General features: G+C 42.7%; 1 protein-coding gene across 1 annotated transcript; it reads left to right on the top strand.

Annotated features, from left to right (window-relative positions):
- Positions 1–276: 276 nt before the first annotated feature.
- On the top strand, positions 277–17,258 carry ppp1r1c (protein phosphatase 1, regulatory (inhibitor) subunit 1C; the record flags this gene model as incomplete). The annotated part of the gene is made up of 6 exons (XM_079248850.1): positions 277–371; positions 1,383–1,440; positions 8,052–8,089; positions 8,383–8,437; positions 10,582–10,785; positions 17,194–17,258. The coding sequence occupies exons 1-6, from the start codon at positions 291–293 to the stop codon at positions 17,256–17,258; spliced, it is 501 nt and encodes a 166-aa protein (XP_079104976.1). The 5' UTR covers positions 277–290.
- Positions 17,259–20,117: the final 2,859 nt, after the last annotated feature.

Raw genomic sequence — 20,117 nt, 5'->3', positions numbered from 1 at the left:
AGCATTGATCGAAGACTGAAGATGGCTCTTATCTGCACACGTGCAGGATGAGACTGAAGACAATGTACACAAAAACATCACAAGACTGAACGTGACCGATAAAAAAAAAAACTGATTTCATGCTGCATCAGAAGCTGCAATGCCTTGGCTGCTGCTCCTTCTCCCTCTAAGTCTGTCAATTAGAGATAATGGACCCCATCGTCCGAGAGGAGACCACTCCCTCCCTCCCTCCCTCCCTCTTTCTTTCTTTCTTTCTTTCCGTCTGTTTTTCTATCACTCAGTGAGGAATAATGGAGCCCAGCAGTCCGAAGAAGATCCAGTTCGCTGTGCCTCCACTGCAGGGTCAGCTTGACCCTCAGGCCGCCGAACATGTAAGTACATGTGGACACGTGTGTGTCGGAGTTTGGCTTGTGAGGGGGGCTTGTTGCTTCATGCATGTGAATGCTGAATGAGGCTTTTATCTAGAGTGGAATTTTCTGTGTGGGTGCAGAGCAGCATGTCTGCAAATGTCAGCGTGATGAAAACTAGTTGTTATCTGGGAGAAAGCGTGTGTATAGCGTGTTTATTTTGTATGTTTTGCAGCCTGGTTTGTTTAAATGTCTGTGCGACCAAGAGGTAAAGTATCTTCACTTTCTTACAACTCCCTTCCTCCTTCTCTTCCTGTTGCAACATAGCTGATTTCCCTTGTTTTTCTGTACATGTGAAGGGTTAAGCAGCAGATTTTACGTTAAGTTTCCTCCATCTCAGACTGCTGAGCTGCAGCTGATAAAGAGGCCAAACTGTGTGTAATCTGTGGTGAACTGTCCCTTCAACCCCTTCTGAATGACGAGCAGGGAGAAGAAACTGAGGTTTAAAGTGCTGCTCTTTGCTTTGCTGCCTTCTTTACGAGCAGTTTAGTGGAAGGAGGCTGGATGCTGTTGGTTTGGAAGGAAGCCGGTAACGAAGAGCAACAGATTAAAGCCTCTCTGTGCTCGTTACAGGAGAACAGTCAGCATTTCCACCACTCTGACAGATTTTAGCTCCAGTTTTATGCAACATCATATTGTGAGAGGATGACAGGCGACTACAGCCAGCAGGGAGCCACATCTAGTCTATAAGTGTTATTTTATTGCTTAAAAGTAGTTAAAGTCTCCAAAAATCTTACAAGTTTGTTTTTCTTCTTGCAAGAGAAATGTGGGAAATCTGAGCCTGTTTTTAGCAGAAAACTATTTTTAATCATCTATTTGGGCTTCATAAAACAAACATTGAAGTCTACACAAATACACAAGTGTGAAACAGAGATGATTACCTGCAGCTGGTGTTATTAACACACTGATGGGAAATCTGTATTAATATTTAAAAGAATCAACAATAAAACTCCTGTTTCTGCGTTTCTGCCTTAGATCCGACGCAGAAGGCCGACTCCTGCCACGCTGCAGATCTACAGACAACCTGGCACAGGTGAGACTCTCAGAAACAGCCGAAGAGGTTGGGAGGGAGGAGCAGTGGAGGGCAGAACAGCAGCTGCTATAATGGAGCGTTTATTAGATTACGTTTGGTAAGCGATCCTGGCGTTCAGACCGGACTGATGGACGCGTAACAAGGACATACTTGCTGCTATAAGCTTTTATAAATCCCCTTACAGGAGAACCGACTGATTGAATAAATCGGCCTGATTTCATTAAGCTCGGCTTGGAGAGTCGGGTTCCAGTGCTGTTGTACCGGCGCTGCAGCCTCCGGAGGTGCTGCTGGCGAGACTTTCATTTGTTCCAACGCTATAAAGAACAACAAGGATGTTTGCAACAAAGAAGGTCAATGGTGATGAGACAAACTACAGTTTGCAAATGTTTAAGGGAGGAAAAGTCCACAGAATGCGGAGTTTTTTTCAATGTTATTGTTTAAGAAGTGCATGGACTTGTTGCTTCAGTGTGGTTCCAGCTGGCAGCTGTAAAAACAGAAAGTTGCCTCATGCTTTCAGCCTGGACGCAAACAAGTCACAGAAACACTGATCTTCATTTACCGGGCAGTACAGAACTTTCTCATTTCTGCTGGAGTCTTTCTGAAACAGTTTTTGTTTCTCTTAAAGATTCTGATTTAATTAATCTTTAAGTCTCGTTAAACTAAATCAGGAGGATTCTGATAAACCGGCTGTTACTGCTGCGAAACAAGAAAACCGTCTAACGAAGCATGTATCCAAATGAAACAAGCCAACTTCTCAGTGCTGCGTGTTTCACTGTGAAAGTTTTACATCAGGTCAGAACCAGGTTTAAATGAGGTAAAAACAACCCCAGATTAAATACAACATGTGATGTTATGTAAATGAAATGCAGAAGCAGGAGGTGAAAAATGGTTTCCATCAAAGTTAAAATGATGAGTAACAGCTGGTTATTTCCAATCAATTAATCTTCTCTGAACATTATCAGTCCCTGGAAAAGCACAAGAGCTGAATGTTTGCAGTGCTGCAGCATTGAGGAGTTGGTTAACAGCAGTAGAGGAAGGCGGATTAACTATTCTATCTATTCAACACTGTGCAACACGTCGGTTCGATTATGATTCGTAACTGTTAAAGAACGTTTATTTTTCATTATAATTAAATAACAGAAATGCAGCTGTGAAGCGCAAAAATATAAAAGTCATCCATGCTGTCCAGACGCTTTAGGGAGACGGTCGATCCACCCCCCTAAAGGGTCTGAGCGACAAACAGTAAACAACAGAGCTAGCAGGGAGCTAGCAGCTAGCCATGCAGATCGAGTTTGAAGGTCGCGTTTGGAAACATTTTGGTTTCATGGACATGAGAACAGATGAGACCTGGACAAGACTTCCTGCATGTGGAAGCTGTTTAAAGCCAAAACAAAATCTCAGAGGTGCTAGTTGTTGATAACTCCTCTAACCTGGGCTAACCTGAAGATGACAGGGAAAAGCTTAAAGACAACATGAAACATGTTTAATATGTGTCGGATTTATGGTTCCACGTTAATAAAAGATGGTGGAGATAAACTTGTTTGGCTACTTGAATTAAAGGTAATGTTGGACAGCTAGCAAGATGTGAAAGTAGCGCCTTGTCTTGGCTGCTCGCCCTGTCTTAGCTCCTCCCTTGCATTGGCCCCTCCCCCTGCTTAGCCTCCTGCCCCTGTGTTGGCTCCTCCCCCTCTGGTTTTGCTCTGTGTGTGATCCCAGACTTTTTTCTTACCTCCACCAAGCAGGTTATGTTTTTACCGGCGTTTATCTGTTTTTGTTCAAGATAACTCAAAAAGTTATGGACGAATTTTAATTAAACTTTCAGGAGTTGTTGGAAATGTGAAAAGGAAGAACTGATTGAATTCTGCTGGTGACCCGGAGCACCGTTTGGATCCAGGAACTTTTTAAAGGCCTTGGCAGAGGTCTACGCTTTCCAAGTGTTTTTCTAATTCGCAGCTTTTTCCACCAATGATTTTCTCTTTCTCGGCTGTTTAGCGGGAGGAGGCAAATAAACCGAGCCGGGTCGGGAAACCCTTCCTGCATTTTCTCAACCGTGAAGAAGCTATGAAACATAAGAAATGAACAACTCCATTTGGGTCTGAACGTTTGGATTGGTCAGAGTTTTTTCAGATTTACAGCAAACTGAGGGTCTAACTATATTTCTTATTGTTCATGATGACAGAATGTATAGACTACTATCAGGACGAGGAACCACTTCACCCAGAGGAACATGTCTCTGAGGAACATTACCTACTAGAGATTTAATGGACACTGAGTGGAGTATAACATTATATAAAGGAGCCACAGAGTGAGAAAAACCCTAAACGGAGGAAAAATATATGAAAATCATGATAATGTTTAACAAAACAAAACATAGCACCTGAATTGTAACTGAATCATGAATTACCTCATACAACCCAATGCCAAGGAGGAAAGACATCAGCATGTTCACTGGGGCATGTTCACAGGCTGGACGGAGAATTCTCAACCATTTTGCACCTTCCTTTGGTTTTGCTTGCTTTCACACTACACTGAACCGCCAGGACAACATCACGCTGCTACAACAACTGCTCACTAGAGGGCGATACTGTCACCATTCACACCTCAGCAACAAGAAAAAAAACCAACAAGTTATGCAGTTTATGGTTCCTGTTTTCACTGTGGTGGTCAAACCTAATCTAGTTTCACCAGAATCTGTGCTGTATGAGGAGAGGCCGAGGTGTCACATCCTCTGAATAGTTCGTTTGCTTTCATACTGCAAGTTAACCGAACCCACTTTGCTTATTCAGTTTGCACCAGAGTAGAAACGAGTAATCTCATTATTCCCAAGGCACTGTATGATCCATGGAAGCGGACCTAACTGCACCAAAGAACCATTAATAAGGTCATTTTAAATTATTAGGGGATTATCGGCAAGGTGGTATAGTGGTTAACACTGTGGCCTCACAGCAAGAAGGTTACTGGTTCGATCCTCAGCTGGGGTGAGGTTTGGACAGTGGCCTTTCTGTGTGGAGTTTGCATGTTCTCCTCATGTATGCGTGGGTTCTCCCGCTTCCTCCCATCATCCAAAGACATGCATGTTAGGTTAACTGGTTACTCTAATTGCCCCTAGGTGTGAGTGGTTGTCTGTGTGGCCCGGCGATGGACTGGTGATCTGTCCAGGGTGTACCCTGCCTTTTGCCGAAAGACTGCTGGGATAGATTCCAGCTTCCCCGCGACCCTTAATCGGACTAAGCGGTTGGGATAATGGATGAATAATGAATGTATTGACAAGTTGAAGAGATTGAAGAAAGCTGCCATGGTGCTGGAGGCATGTTTAGGACTTGTTTTGCAACAATAGGATCTGGACAACATGAGCTCCTCTGGGTGCCGAAATATTCTCGTCAACGTGTCTGACAGAATCAGGTCCTGAAACATGATCCCAACAGATTCTTCACTTTATTTCTGCTGAAAGTGCTTCTACACACAGTTAATCATTTCTGGGCTTACTTTATCACTAAGCACCATTAAAAACCTTATTTACGGCATTCCCCTCATTTCTCAGAGCTTTCCTCTGACTCAGTCCTGAAGTCTCGTTAGGTTTCCATCACCCCTCAAACTGCACAAAACTGAAATATCACGATAAAAAACTGTAAATGCAACAACTGGAAAAAAGGCTTTAGCGTATTTTACTTTGGTAATATACCGACTGCACTGAAGAAACAAGAAGTTTTCTACTTTAAATACTACAGGCAGCCTGTAAGAAGGCCACCACACGGAAATGGCTACAAGAGGAACTTCCAACTATCTTGGAAAGGAAGGATATAATACACGGAATCTATGTTAAGGAGGGAATAACTTTCTCCCTTACTCAATCCCTAGAAAATTGTCAAAAACTTTGGAAAAAAAGGAGCCACTTCCTTAAGACAAAGACAGACTAAATTTGTAAAGTAGAGAAGATTGTTGTTTTTTTCCTTTTTCTTCTTTGTTTCTTTTCTCATGTTTTCTGTTTCTTGTGTTTGTAAAACAAAAATGGAAAAAAACAGCAAATGGAAACATCTACATTTAGAAAAACTTCTCAAATATCACTCAAAAGTTTTTATGCTCTCATAAGGTGGTTCATCTGACATGACCATTACAAAAGTCTAACGGAAACACTTTACACATTGGCACATAACTGGACATGATGTAGGGGGGATCACGTGACCATTAGTTTCCAGTAAAGATGGCTTCTGGATGTCTTCTTTTGTCTTCTGACAGCCGAACCGAAATATCTGCTCTGAAATATAAAATGTTTTGTATCTTTATTCTGTTCAAAGTCTTGTCTCGTTATTCAGTGGAAACACCTGCAAATAAAAGTTTTACTTTGTTTAGAAGTTTAGAAGAAATGTTTGTATTTTGGGATAAAGTTTAACGAAAACGCAGCTTGTGTCACTGTGAGATATTTCCAGTATAAATGATAACGCTGCAAATACTTTTAAAAGATCTCTTATAAGCAGGAAAGTCATAAAGGTTTGGAAACATGGTGCAACACTTCAGTATAAGCCGTTAACACAAAAGTGACCCTGATTTGAAAGAAAATTCAACTTGTGGCTCAATAATTACTGAATCATTGTCCAACTTCCCCTTTCAGAACTATTCTGCATGAATAACTGTGTTCGTAAAAGCAAACTGGAGTTTGTAAAGAGCACAAGGGCTTCACATGCAACTCTGCCCAAAAACTCAGACTAAGGCATGCAGGCGAAGAGGTTAAAGGTCAGATAACTTCTGTATCTCAGAAATCATGAACAGCCCATTCAGACTTCATATCAGCTGAAAGCATTTCCAGACTGCTGCTCTGGTAAAGTCACCAGTCATGTCTGCAGTAAATCTGACTTCAGGGACGACGATGTCCCACACAAAGAGGACTAAATGTCTTCAAAGCTTCTCTGAACAGCTCAGTTTCCTTCCTGTGCATGTTTACTGGGACAAAGCTGAGGGTCCAGTTTGAACTCTAAACTAAAGCCCAGTACCACGAGAAGGGCTCCCGGTCGGGAAAGGTCGGTTGCCGTAGTTACGTTGCCCAGTAGATGAGGTATCAGTCACATAGTGGTAAATGAAGGGGAGGTTGGTGGACATGCAGCAGTTTATGTGACATTAAACAATAAAAATTCCACAGCACATTAAAACAAGTTACAGCTTTTTAGCACCAAGATGCACAACAAGCAATGATCCTTTCCACCAATCAACACATGAAATGTGTCAAGATGCACAGTTCAGACCTGGACTGGGAAGATGGGACCCCAATGAAAGGACCTTTATGTCGAGACCCAGTCTTACTCCTCCGCCCGTGGGGGAAGGGTAACATAATGTCCCACCTCACCAGTCCTACCTCTGTCAGATGACAAAAACATAAAAAAATATGCAGCGACCTGTCCAGTACTGACCCGAACATGTTGGGCGAAACTGGGCTTTAAGTGCCAAAATAACTGCTTAACTAGCAAAGTGTAATTAGGCTCCGCCCCTCCCGCCGCACATTCTGCGTTCACGTGCAGAACAGATGTCATACAACAGAGTATCCTACCTCTACTGCATTTCTGCAGGTTCAATTAAAGATTGACGTCCATGCGGAACGATTTAATTCTCGACAACAATACAACCGCCATGGCTGAGCCGGTGTAAAGGAAACGCAGAGCGTGACGGATCTGTGCACGTAACCCAAAGCGTTACGCCGCATTCATTCTGCAGGCAGAAGACCGATACGCAGACAGACGGACAGTTTGCTCAGTCTCCTGCATCTGTTCCGAGCATACTTTGGTTTGTTTTCAAGGAGCTTAGCGACCCGTCACTTATACAGAAAACGAAGCAATACCACAAAACTACGGGGGCAGTGTTGAGTTGTACAGCTGGCACACAATTTAAAAAAAAGGTGCTTTTCTTCTTCTGGGGTTTTGGGTGAGAAGAGCAACTTCGTAGTGGTGCATGACCGCTACCACCGAGTGTCGCTGCATAGAAGTGAACTCTGAACTCAATACTGCCCCCTAGTGGATGAAGTCAACCATTGCAACGTAACAGACATGAGGTTATACATAAGGAAACAGAAATGCAGCTTTAAACTGCCTCCATTTCTGATTCTCTGCTCTGAAACAGCTAAGATTTGTTGTTTGGTAAAATAAAATAGCTAAAAATGGATAAATAACAGCTGTTACTGATTACAGCCTAAAAGACAAGAACTGATTTGGAATTTGGGCCCTTAATGCACTCAAAATGCATTAAGGGTCGCCATGCAATTTAGAGTAGTTTAAATCGATGTAAAACAAATAGAGATGCAAATCTGTGCAGAACCCATGTAAACAGACACAAAAGGAGCACTTATTCATGCAAATCAGCCACTGGGAGACTCCAAGCAACCAAAAACAAACAGCAAACAATGAAAAAGAAAGGCAAAATGACCAAACAGATGCAAAAAAGATGCAGAATCGTAACAAAAGATGCACTACAACAGCTTAAATTCATGCAAATGGAAGCAAAGAGAAGCGCGTTTGGTGTCGTTTTGTGTTTCTCAGTTTAAATGGAATAGGTAAGACTAAACCTTCCTGCTCTGGTAAAAATCCAGTTGCAGCCATTCTAACGTTGGTGTCTCATCTCTCCTGCAGATCCTGGAGATCAACACAACGCCAGTGGAGACTCTCAGGTTCGTATGGACACACACACACACACGTATGCCACCGTATAATCTGATCTGAATAATGTGAAACATGAGACAGTGATCTGAACATAAACTCTTCATTTATAACCTCTTTTCCATAAGATGATAGGAGAGTTTGAGTCACATGTTCAGCAAAAGCATAATTCATCAGAGCATGTCCTCAATATTTCCTTTGTATGACGCACGCAGATATATTAGATAATCTTATTTAGTTAAAGGCAAAGGATATTCCTCTTTACATCCATCACTTCTTCAGCATCTTCTCTGGTCCTCTGCAGGTTTCAGACGCCTCTCAGAGGAAGCAGAGCACTTACGCCCCTCCCACCATGAAAGGTAAACGCAGGGCACTTTGCAGTCGCATGATTTCGCAGCTTGTGAACGTCTGAGTTTTATAAATGATGATCTGTGGAGAAGAAGTGGAAGAAATTGATTTTCCCTTGAAAAGAGAATTATAAGACAAAATTTGCTTTGTGCATGTGGAATAACCAGCTGCTCTGTTGGTACAAATGTAGTTTAATCAGCTTTTCATGTCTGCTTCATGTGGGTTTGTACTTGATGTTTATCCTGTAAAGTCTGTTATGTCATGAATCTGCAGCTGAAACTTTCTTTGTGTTTATGCATCAAACTGTTTTTGTTGTTTTGTTTTTACAACATCATGTTTTCAGTTTGTTGTTTCAGTCTGAGTTTTTTTTTTATTCAGCCTCTGGTTTTGTTTTTTTGGGTTTTTCAAGCTGGCAGCGAGACGTTGAGGCGGATGGTTGTTGCGGTTACGTCTGTCTGAGATAAAAACATGTTGACTGGCGGGTTTGAACGAAATAAATCCTACTAAATAACTCGCAGTACTTTAGAGAACTAAATAGGTAAACTCCTTAAATTTATTAAAATCAAACCTTAAAATGAAATATATTAGAAAGTATGGCAGAGTTCCCAGACGTTTAATCCATCAGAAGATCCCAGTCGAGGTGCAAACAGAAGCGTTTCTTCTCATCTGTTCATTTAACTCCTGATATAATAGATCTGAAGAAGCCAGATCTGCAGCGACTGCACCGCCAGATAAACTACAGACTAGTCTTTACAACCAAAATGTTTTTCTGAGATACCTCAGACTGTTTGGATTTTATAAATAGAATCTTTTCGTAAACAACTCATTTCATGAAGAGAATTTGTGCATTTCTGCATAAATTTATTAAGTTCAGAAACGACAATGGTGACAGTTACATGATGTTTTTATTTCGGAATTAATAATTCGGAACTAACGTATTCTCCTATGAATGTTTACAAGAAACACGTCCTGACTTAATTCCTCTTTAGAGCAGCGGGTTGGGAAGGGTTCTGATTGGACAGAGGGTGCACGCGACGTATGACGTATACCGAAAATAAACAAAGTTCTCTTCCTGCTTCTCGTCTTTTCAGTCGTAACTTGTAAAAACTACATAATAAGTACCAGTTTCACCACTATTTTTATTATAAATGTGAAGTAGCAGCTCAACACCAGCATACTACTTCACTTTCTGCAGCAACTGAGAAGGAGAAGAAAGATAGACCACCGAACACGGGAGGTAAAACGTCATCGGGACAGGACAAGGTAACGAGCATGCTCAGAAAACCAGAATTAACTTGGAGCAGAATAAAGGTTTACATGACAGAGGAATTAAATTGTTCGGAATTAAAATGCGAACAAACCAGACACTTACATTGGGATTAAGTTTAATCCTAACTAGAAATCTTTTATTCAGAATTAAACAAGAATTAAAACTCCCACGTGAACGCACGTGATATCTTTTAGCTAAACTTTCAAAACTCGGGTGGAATCTACTTGATGATTTGAGGTGTTTTGAGCCGCTGTCACACCTGTCTGATGGCTTTTAACGCTACAAAACCTCACTGCTGTTATTTCAGCATCCTCTCTGCTGAATAATTTATCAAACCGTTCCAGTAGGAGCCAAAAGGAGTTTCCAGAGGGCAGCTTGGAGAGCTTATCCAGACCATCTCCATCTGGAACGATGTGCAGGAAAACATTTTGCAGGGAAAACACAGGAAGAGGGATGATTGTGTGTGCAGAGCTCCACCAAACACTGCTGACTGGATTCTGAGAAGTGAAGACAGTAAAAGCTTTTCTTTTATCGATCCAGCTGAGTACGTGCCTTTGCTAAAAGCCTCACAAGTAACTGGCTGTGCACCACACACACAGCAGGCCTTTACATGCTACAGGTTTTATTTAAAAAAAGGCTTCAGTTTAATGTTTAAGCAGATTTAAAGAGTTTTGTCTGGCTCATGCTGCAGAATCACATACCGTGTGTCATAAAGTAGCTGCTTAGAAATACAGCCCCCCAAAGCTTCTCGCTGAGCTGGATGTTTATATCTTCTCCTTAAGTTTGCTTTTTCATTTAAATGAATTTTCTTTGGCTCGTTCTGCTCTAAAGCAACATGCCTTCAGTTCTGGTGTTTTTCCACTAGAGGTGCTCTTCTCTCCTCAGAGCTACAGCTGGGGGTGGAGCAACACCTTCTGGGGGCGGGGCTCTGTGAGACAGACAGCCAGCTCAGCCCAATCACATCACAGCTGTATGCCACTGCTTCCATGTGGGCCAATCACAATGAGCTAGAGGAAGCCAATGGGAATGAGGCGTGTCTACCACTGGCCAATCAGGAGAGAGGAGTGGCAGAAAGCACCAGTTCGGGCGGTAAACTGGTTTTGGATTGGACAATTTGCACAACTTCACATTTAGTATTCTCAAATATATCTCTGAGATGTTGCTGCAGAGTACGACGACACACTGGAGCTATTACAGATTAAAATCTTAGATAAAAGATGGAGAGCTGAAGCTCAGTGGGCAGTTCCAAGGGTCGCCATCTTGGCAGCGTCACGCATTTCCAGCAAAAAAAGGGGGGCGGGGGGAAGGGGGGGGGGGGTTGTGTGGTTGCAAAGCATTGGAGCTGAGAGGGGGCTGTGAGCATTGGGTGGATGATTGACACTGATCAAACTCTAAACTACCTGTAGCCAAGAGCTAACCAGCTAATGAAGGTATGCAGGCTGAAGCTAAGGTGTGCTGCCGGTTAAACACCGCGGTTGTGCTGCATTCTGCCTTCTTACCACAGGATATCAGATGGCTGTCAATCAAAAGGACACACCCTTAATCATGCCAAATTTCTGGATTACATAACATCTATGAATAATTCACCCTCCTTACAGTTCATGAAGGTAAACCTGACCTATTAAACCTGAAATGTCTTGAACCAGGCTGTAAACATGTTTACATCTGCTGTAAACATGTTTATTCCTGCTGTGAAGGTGGTCTTTTTAACATGGGAGTCTATGGGAATTTGCTGGAGCCCCTAGTGGATGAAGGGGGAACGGCAGGTTTTGGTACTTAAGCATAGGGTTCAGTTTTGTCCATCCTAGGTTGCTGATTTAAATAAACAAAACATAACATACTATAAACAAAAGAGTTTATGTATAAGTTCATAATATAAATTTGATTAATATATTTTTAGTTTGTCAATCAATAAAACTAAATAATAAAGGGCTGAACGGCGGTGTGGTGATTAGCGACCTCACAAGAAAAATGTCTGCGTTTCCTGTTTTTCACAAAATTGCTTCATTCCAACCCGCTTAGTCCGGTTAAGGGTTGCGAATTATCCCAATTATCATGTCTTTGGACGGTGGGAGGAAGCCGGAGAACCTGGAGAGCCCACGCAAACACGGGGAGAACATGCTAACTCCACATGGAAAGGCCACTGTCTAAACCTCGCCCCGGCCAAGGATCAAACCAGCGACCTTCTTGCTGTGAGGCCACAGTGCTAACTACTACACCACCAGTTTTTCACTAAATAAAAGCAATATTGCTCAAGGTGTTTTGCAGGATTTCCATTAAACAGAATTTAGCACATAAGCCGCAGCTTTTATAAGACTTTACGGGAGCTAGCCCGTTAGCCGTGTGGTGCTGTTTCAGGATTTCCTGCCTACTGCGGAGAATCCTCCACAGCTTTTCCAAGCTCTGATCTGATTACTTTTTTGCCTACATTATAGACAAATTCATGCTAAGAAAGGGAAAAAGGGATCAATAATTGAGTCTTTTTTAATAAAACTGGAATCCTGCAGCAAAGTGGCATGAATCTCTGTCATGTAAAGATGGAATGACTGATTTTTTGCTGGGACGTTTAACTAAGCAACTATTACTTTATAACAAAATCACTTTAATCAGATTACTTTAATCCATCTGCACCAAACTACTGGTGTAATGCTGCTGCTTTGGTAAATTTATCTGGAAAACTGTGATTATTTTAACGGAGACAACGGCTGAACGATGTGGCTGGTTTTTACGCCGTGGAAACCGCCACAGAGAGATACACAACGCCGCCGCCATCTCTTTTCATCTCGCAAAACTACATTTCACTGTTTGCTGTCTGCAATGGAGGTTTTATTTTTCTCTTTAATTATCTGTGAAACAATTTGCATCTCCTCCTCCGTCCATACGCACCGCGGCGCCATCATTACATCCGGCGACGCAAATTGCAAAAACGTATTAAATGTATTAAATGAATTAAAATGAATTAAATCCAACAAACAGTAAACAAGACGAAATGGCAGCTCAGAGGAAAAATTCAGCAGATTTAAGATATTTTGTTTGTAGTCAGTTTGATGGATTTTGCTTCATGCATTCAGATTTCAGCCAACTGGATTATTCCTGCAGAGTTAAAGTCACACAAAACATTTAGACTCTAGTTTCTAACTTTACATTAGGACTCATAACAATAACACCAATGTGTTGGAAAAAAAAAGACTAACAGTACTAACGCCTTTGTCTCTCCCCCTCCTCTGTTGCTCTGCATGACCTTTAACCCCCCCCCCATCCTACGACCCCGTCTTCTCCCTCTTTTCTTAGATTTGTCATTGACCAAAAAGGAGGCGTCCAGTCCAGACTCCATCTCCCGATAGCCGCCTTTCTTCATCCTTTTGTCTCAATCACCAACTTTTCCACCTGCTTTCTCTCTTATTCCAATATTTCTCTGCTTTTATGCAACACGTAGTTTTTATTGTTGGGGAACAGCTGGTCCTTTTTCCACGTGCACGTGGTTTTAAGTTAAATGTAATCAGTCTGAACTCTGGCTGTGAATAAAGATGTGTTGTCTGCAACATTCACAGAAAGTCTGAGTGGTCTTCATGCTGCAGCAGAAAGTTTTAATCTGCTATTTTTAGGCCTAAATATGGAAACGGTAGAATTTACAGCTGCCTCTGATTTCATGGCGATCTTTTGCTTTTATGTAACAGAATTTAAGCTTTTCCAGAAAAACTGATGTCTTTTTTTTCTCTTCCTGTAAATAAAACAGGAGAAAACAGAAACCATTAAGAGATTAAAGCGCAGTGTGCAGGATCTAAATGACCCTACTTTCTGGAGGTCAGCGACTGTGTTGCTGCATTAACAGCTGAAATAACTGAAGGCTGTGTTGTTTATGCAGAATGTGGCCCAGTGTTGTTCATCACATGGCCTGAGAGGCAGAAAGACAACAAACACGATGAAAAATGAGATTTATGAGAAAAAGCTGCTGAAAACATGTCAACTGTTTTATCTGCGTCTTCTGATCTATAATTTGCACATTTTAGCACTTTTTAAAACATTTCAGCAGGTATTTTTCTATAAATGATCTCATTAAACTGGAAGCCAACAGGACTCAGACGCTTCTTGGTGGGTAATTAAGGCACAGAATGATCATTTAACTTTGCAATTAAACGCCACAGATGTGTAGTCATATCTGGACACGTTGCAGCCGTTTGGTCCGCTTCCAGGGAAAGCACCAAGCATTTGGCGCAGTATGAACACCAACCGCTGGTGCAGACCAAAGATGTGGATTGTGGACCATATGAAAGCCGAGGGTCTCAACTGGCTCTACGGTCTATCCAGCAACCAATCAGAAAGCAGCATCTGCTGACCGCATTAAGCAAGAAGAAGACGAAGGTAAAGAAGGTGATGCAGATGATTGGGAGGAAAAACAAATCAACAGCATGTGTTCAGAAAACCAGAGTCCTGTATGGGTCCAGTTTTACCCACCAGAACCAGTTAGGACAATGTTAACACATTGAGTAACGTAGACCACCTCCATCTGTAGACCACCTCTCTCCATCTGTAGACCACCTCCATCTGTAGACCACCTCCATCTGTAGACCACCTCTCTCCATCTGTAGACCACCTCCCTCCATCTGTAGACCTCCTCCCTCCATCTGTAGACCACCTCCATCTGTAGACCACCTCCCTCCATCTGTAGACCACCTCCCTTCATCTGTAGACCACCTCCATCTGTAGACCACCTCTCTCCATCTGTAGACCACCTCCATCTGTAGACCACCTCCCTCCATCTGTAGACCACCTCCCTTCATCTGTAGACCACCTCTCTCCATCTGTAGACCACCTCCATCTGTAGACCACCTCCCTCCATCTGTAGACCACCTCCATCTGTAGACCACCTCTCTCCATCTGTAGACCACCTCCATCTGTAGACCACCTCCATCTGTAGACCACCTCTCTCCATCTGTAGACCACCTCCATCTGTAGACCACCTCTCTCCATCTGTAGACCACCTCCATCTGTAGACCACCTCTCTCCATCTGTAGACCACCTCCATCTGTAGACCACCTCTCTCCATCTGTAGACCACCTCCATCTGTAGACCACCTCTCTCCATCTGTAGACCACCTCTCTCCATCTGTAGACCACCTCCCTCCATCTGTAGACCACCTCCCTCCATCTGTAGACCACCTCCCTTCATCTGTAGACCACCTCCATCTGTAGACCACCTCTCTCCATCTGTAGACCACCTCCCTCCATCTGTAGACCACCTCCCTTCATCTGTAGACCACCTCTCTCCATCTGTAGACCACCTCCATCTGTAGACCACCTCCCTCCATCTGTAGACCACCTCCATCTGTAGACCACCTCTCTCCATCTGTAGACCACCTCCATCTGTAGACCACCTCTCTCCATCTGTAGACCACCTCCATCTGTAGACCACCTCTCTCCATCTGTAGACCACCTCCATCTGTAGACCACCTCTCTCCATCTGTAGACCACCTCCATCTGTAGACCACCTCTCTCCATCTGTAGACCACCTCCATCTGTAGACCACCTCCCTCCATCTGTAGACCACCTCCCTTCATCTGTAGACCACCTCCCTCCATCTGTAGACCACCTCCCTTCATCTGTAGACCACCTCCCTTCATCTGTAGACCACCTCTCTCCATCTGTAGACCACCTCCATCTGTAGACCACCTCCATCTGTAGACCACCTCTCTCCATCTGTAGACCACCTCCATCTGTAGACCACCTCTCTCCATCTGTAGACCACCTCCCTCCATCTGTAGACCACCTCCATCTGTAGACCACCTCCATCTGTAGACCACCTCCCTTCATCTGTAGACCACCTCCATCTGTAGACCACCTCTCTCCATCTGTAGACCACCTCCATCTGTAGACCACCTCCCTCCATCTGTAGACCACCTCTCTCCATCTGTAGACCACCTCCATCTGTAGACCACCTCCATCTGTAGACCACCTCCCTTCATCTGTAGACCACCTCTATCTGTAGACCACCTCCCTTCATCTGTAGACCACCTCCCTCCATCTGTAGACCACCTCCCTTCATCTGTAGACCACCTCCCTCCATCTGTAGACCACCTCCCTTCATCCAGCATCCTGGACCACAGGACCAGAAGCAGAAACCTCTCTGGCTGCTGGACGCCGAGATGAAGACAACTTTCCTCACAGTAAATCCTCCTGCAGGGCTTCAGGATGAAGACCCAGATCATTAAAACACTCGTCACGTCCACAGAAAGAAGAAAAAGGAGAAATAAAACCCACCTGCATGTTTATTCTGACATGTTTACCTGATGAACTGCTGGAGTGTCGCTGCGTAGAGCAGCTGTTCAACTATGATGTTGTTGAGAAATCTTCAGGAAAGCACCGACTGTTCTGGTGTGAATGTGCCTCAACATTCCTCAATATCATTACAGAAAAGGTCACGTCTGATGAGCATAAGTTGCACACGGAATAAAAACACTATCATGGGACAAATCAGGTGTTTCATCCTGCAGCCTAAAGCTGGAAAACTGTCAGAAAGTCAGATTTTAGGAGATAGTTTCCAAAATAAACGAAGATCTACCTCATCCTGCATCTTCAACGTTTACAACAACATTTACGTCTAATAAGATGTTTTCTAAATAAAAATGCACGATAGCGTAAAAGGGGTGAAGAAAAAAACATAAATCTGGAAAATTTGCATGGCAAGCCTGAAAATTGCTTCATAATAAAATCATGATCAGATAGAATCATGAGGAACTCAATGTGGCTCCCCCTACTGGCAACATGCTTTTTAATGGCAAGTTTCATGTCTGATCACTTTTTCTGACTTTAAAGTAAAGAATTGTGACTTTAAGTTACCAACATGAGCTGCTATCGAGATCACAAACGAAAAAAATACTAATCATGGGGATAAAAAGGCTATTTATGGTGAATTTTATTCCAACCTCAGCTGGAGTCCAATCAACAGCGAGGCTTTTGACTTCCTCCGTCATCCTTGACTACGCAGCGTTTGTGTGCACGCATGTAATGTGGAATCTACAGCTTTTCCATCTCACAAGTTTGGGTTTTGGTCACTTGACAGAATCTCTCCGTGGTTTGATCGGACCAGGTCTCTGGACTACAGATTTGTAGGGACGTAACTTGTAAATAAATTAACGGGGGCCTGACCATTCGGACGCTGGGATTGGTCAGAGACAAACGCTTTGTGAATCACATGAATCCAACCGTAAGATCGTTCCTGTTTGTTTCAGTTGCTTCGATCCAGAAAGTCATCATTAAATAAAGTTAGAATAATCCAGTTTATATTTCTAATCCTCTGGATGAAACCAGAATGTTTCGCTTCGTACGCTGGATTTGATTTATGCTTATAAACATGCAGTTTGTTTCCTTTTCCCTCTGGGCTGGTAAGTTTGGTAAGTTTGTCTTTCACAAACTGAATGTTTGACCTGCATGTTCACATCCAGAAAAAGCGAGTCAGTCCTGTTAAACGAGAAGCGTTGCTGTGTTTGTTTTTCTGCAGGTAAACTGGAGAGCACTCTACCTGAGGAAGACGAGAATGACGACACCAACCATCAAGACGACTGATCCAGCAGAGGAACAGCACCACAGAAGAAGAAGCCAACCTATTTTTTTGTATATCTGGACAAACAGACGAACTCCAACATCCGTCCACAAAAACCTTCATCAGAGGAAGAGCTCATCTCTGTTTGGGTTTTACTGTTTTACTCTGATCAGGAGAAGAAATGTCTTCAATATAAATCAAGTGGACTGAAAATCTCCAACCAAATCACATCTGTAACTTCACACGAGCTGACAGGCGGGCTTCGCCGACTTACACATCACGTTTTAACCTCACTTTTGCTTTCCTTTTCTTCTTTCACTTCATGTGCCAAGAGGAAATCTTCTTCTTTAAAACAAAGGAAAAAAGACCTGCCAAAAGAAAATACATCATGAATTCACTGGTACATGACTGCAGACACTTTTGGCAAGAAAATTAAACTCTGACTTGCTTCAAAGCTACAAAAGCACAATCGGCTGGTAACACAATCACACACACACACACACAAAAACAATCTGGTGATGTAGTTTATAGCTTGTTAGGCAGCTGCTAACTACAACAATAGCCAGTTAGCTTGAAAGGGTTTAGCCAGCTATGTGGAATCTGGAGTCACTATCTTATGGTGGTTTGATTTGTACTCAGAAGTCAGATTTTTAGAGTTCCCGGCTGGAAATACAAGAACGCCCCTTGTAGTCGGGAATCTAGCTGAGAAAATATGGCTGCGCACAGAATGATCTCAGTAATAAACTTTCATCTTTATCTAAACATGATTGAATTTCCAAAAGTCAAACATTGTTCTTTTGACTTCTACCTGTAGGTAAATAAATTGGGTCCATGTTTAAAACGCTACACCATGTTTGTAGGTCTTGTGCTAACAGCAACAGCGAATGCGGTTAGCCCATTTATCCCAATTCCACGACAACTGCTCACAACACAGAGGGAAACAGACACAAATGCTCACAAGGTTTTAAAAACTCTATATTTACAGTGTATAAATACAGCAGCCATCTGTGTGCTAGTTGACCTTACTGACTTGCCGTACACTGCGCATGTCCCCAGCAGACCAAAAAGTCACGGTTCTCTGTATCGTTGCTATGCTGTCCCTTCCCTCAGTAATATAAAGTGGTAAAATGTGTGCATCGTCTTGTTATTCAAGTACACCACACAGATTATAATTAATAATCCTGAAAATATGTACAATTATCTTCAAAACCCACTTCACCAGAAAAATGTGCATGTAAAACCGATTTCCTTTGTAGTTCCATCACACCTCGGGTCATTTTATTTCACACACTATTGAGACCAAGGCTGGATTATCCAATGAGCATGATGGGCGCGGGCCCAGGAGCCTACGCCCACTGGGGGCCCATGTTGGGCCTATATTGGGCCAATGTAGGGCATATACCAGCAGTTTGGTCATGAAACAAAATGTACATAAAAGCCACATAGTCGTACAACAGTGTCTAGTGAATTGCTATTGGTACTACTGGTTGAGAGAGACTATTATTCACTATTTTCACAAAGTTGCAGTGGGGAATTGGGCCCCTGGAACACTCTGGGCCCAGGAGCCTGTGCACTTTTAATCCGGCCCTGGTTGAGAAGCTGAAAGGGCGGGATGCCTTCGTAGTTGCTGCTTGTATCAGGTGACTTCAGGTAAACTGGGCAACTTTTAGATAAATCTGTTCGAAACCAAAGAAAAATATTACATAACTGAATTTTTCCCCCATTCTGGCCTGAAACTTCTGTTTGGTCTGTACAACTTTTTAAGTTTCTTTAGTGAAACTTATTTAACTTAAACACGGACACACAGCAACATACTATAAAGCAAAAGTTTTCTGAGTTAGTGTATTTCTTTATTCGGCCATTAAATTGATAGTTTTGCTTTAATTAAGTAATATAATACACAAACTGTGCAAAGCAAAGAGTTTCCTGGTGGTATCAATACTAGTATTCATACTTTCTTTTTTTTTTTTTTTTTTTTTTTAGGCTTGGCAAACAAAAACGCGAGTTTGGTGAACCGAAGCTTTCCTGATGGGCGACATTTACCTGAAAGCTTCAACAACACCTGAGGCGCGCGCACAAACATCCGGGTCTCTGGAAGGGATGCTAAAATGTGACGCCGTCTTCGTCAAAAATATTCAGAATTTGTCTTTTGGTTTCTAATAAATATATATAAATTTACTGATAACTTGTCTTTTGATTGGTTCCCAAGTACATAATTACTGTAAAGAGAGAAGATATTGTTCGAAGAGGCACAAAAGCCCAGAATTACAGCAGCTGTCGAGTCTGTTCATACTAACGGTACAACTTCTCACAGAAGTTGGTCTGAAGAGGTGGTTGTTTTCACGGGATAGGACACCTAAATCTGTGACCCATCAGAATATGTGGCCGTTGGGGGCGATAAGACATTTCTCTGCGTTTTCGTCTTAAGGCCCATTAATGCTGGACGCAGAAAACGGATACACAGGTGGACCGACAGTTTTGCCACTTTCCTGCGTGGTTTACACTGTAATTCGGTCCGTTTTAAAGGAGCTTTACAATCCATCACTCGACGCTGAAAACGGCGCAATAACACCAGAAGTGGCGGGGCCAGAAGGACCAGGAAAAAGACGGCGCAGAAACCGCGAAATTAAAAGATACAAGAGTTCAAAGAAAGCCCAGAACAGCAAAAACATATTTGTGTTGTTTTTCTTCTTGTGTTTTTTGAACGATTGTAAATTTTAACAGCGGTGCTTTACCGCTACCAGAACATTCAGGTGAACTGTGAACGCAGCACCGCCCCCTAGTGGAGGAACTGACGGAACTACCACGGCAAAGTCCAAAGTCAGGAATGTGCTTTTTGCTTTTTGAATTTCAGATACACCCACCATGGACCCTCATGGCAA

Source organism: Telmatherina bonti (assembly GCF_933228915.1).
Source record: "Telmatherina bonti genome assembly, chromosome: 11".
Lineage (NCBI taxonomy): Eukaryota > Metazoa > Chordata > Actinopteri > Atheriniformes > Telmatherinidae > Telmatherina > Telmatherina bonti.
The sequence above is the reverse complement of the archived record's forward strand: the minus strand, read 5'-3'. Positions and strand labels throughout refer to the sequence as shown.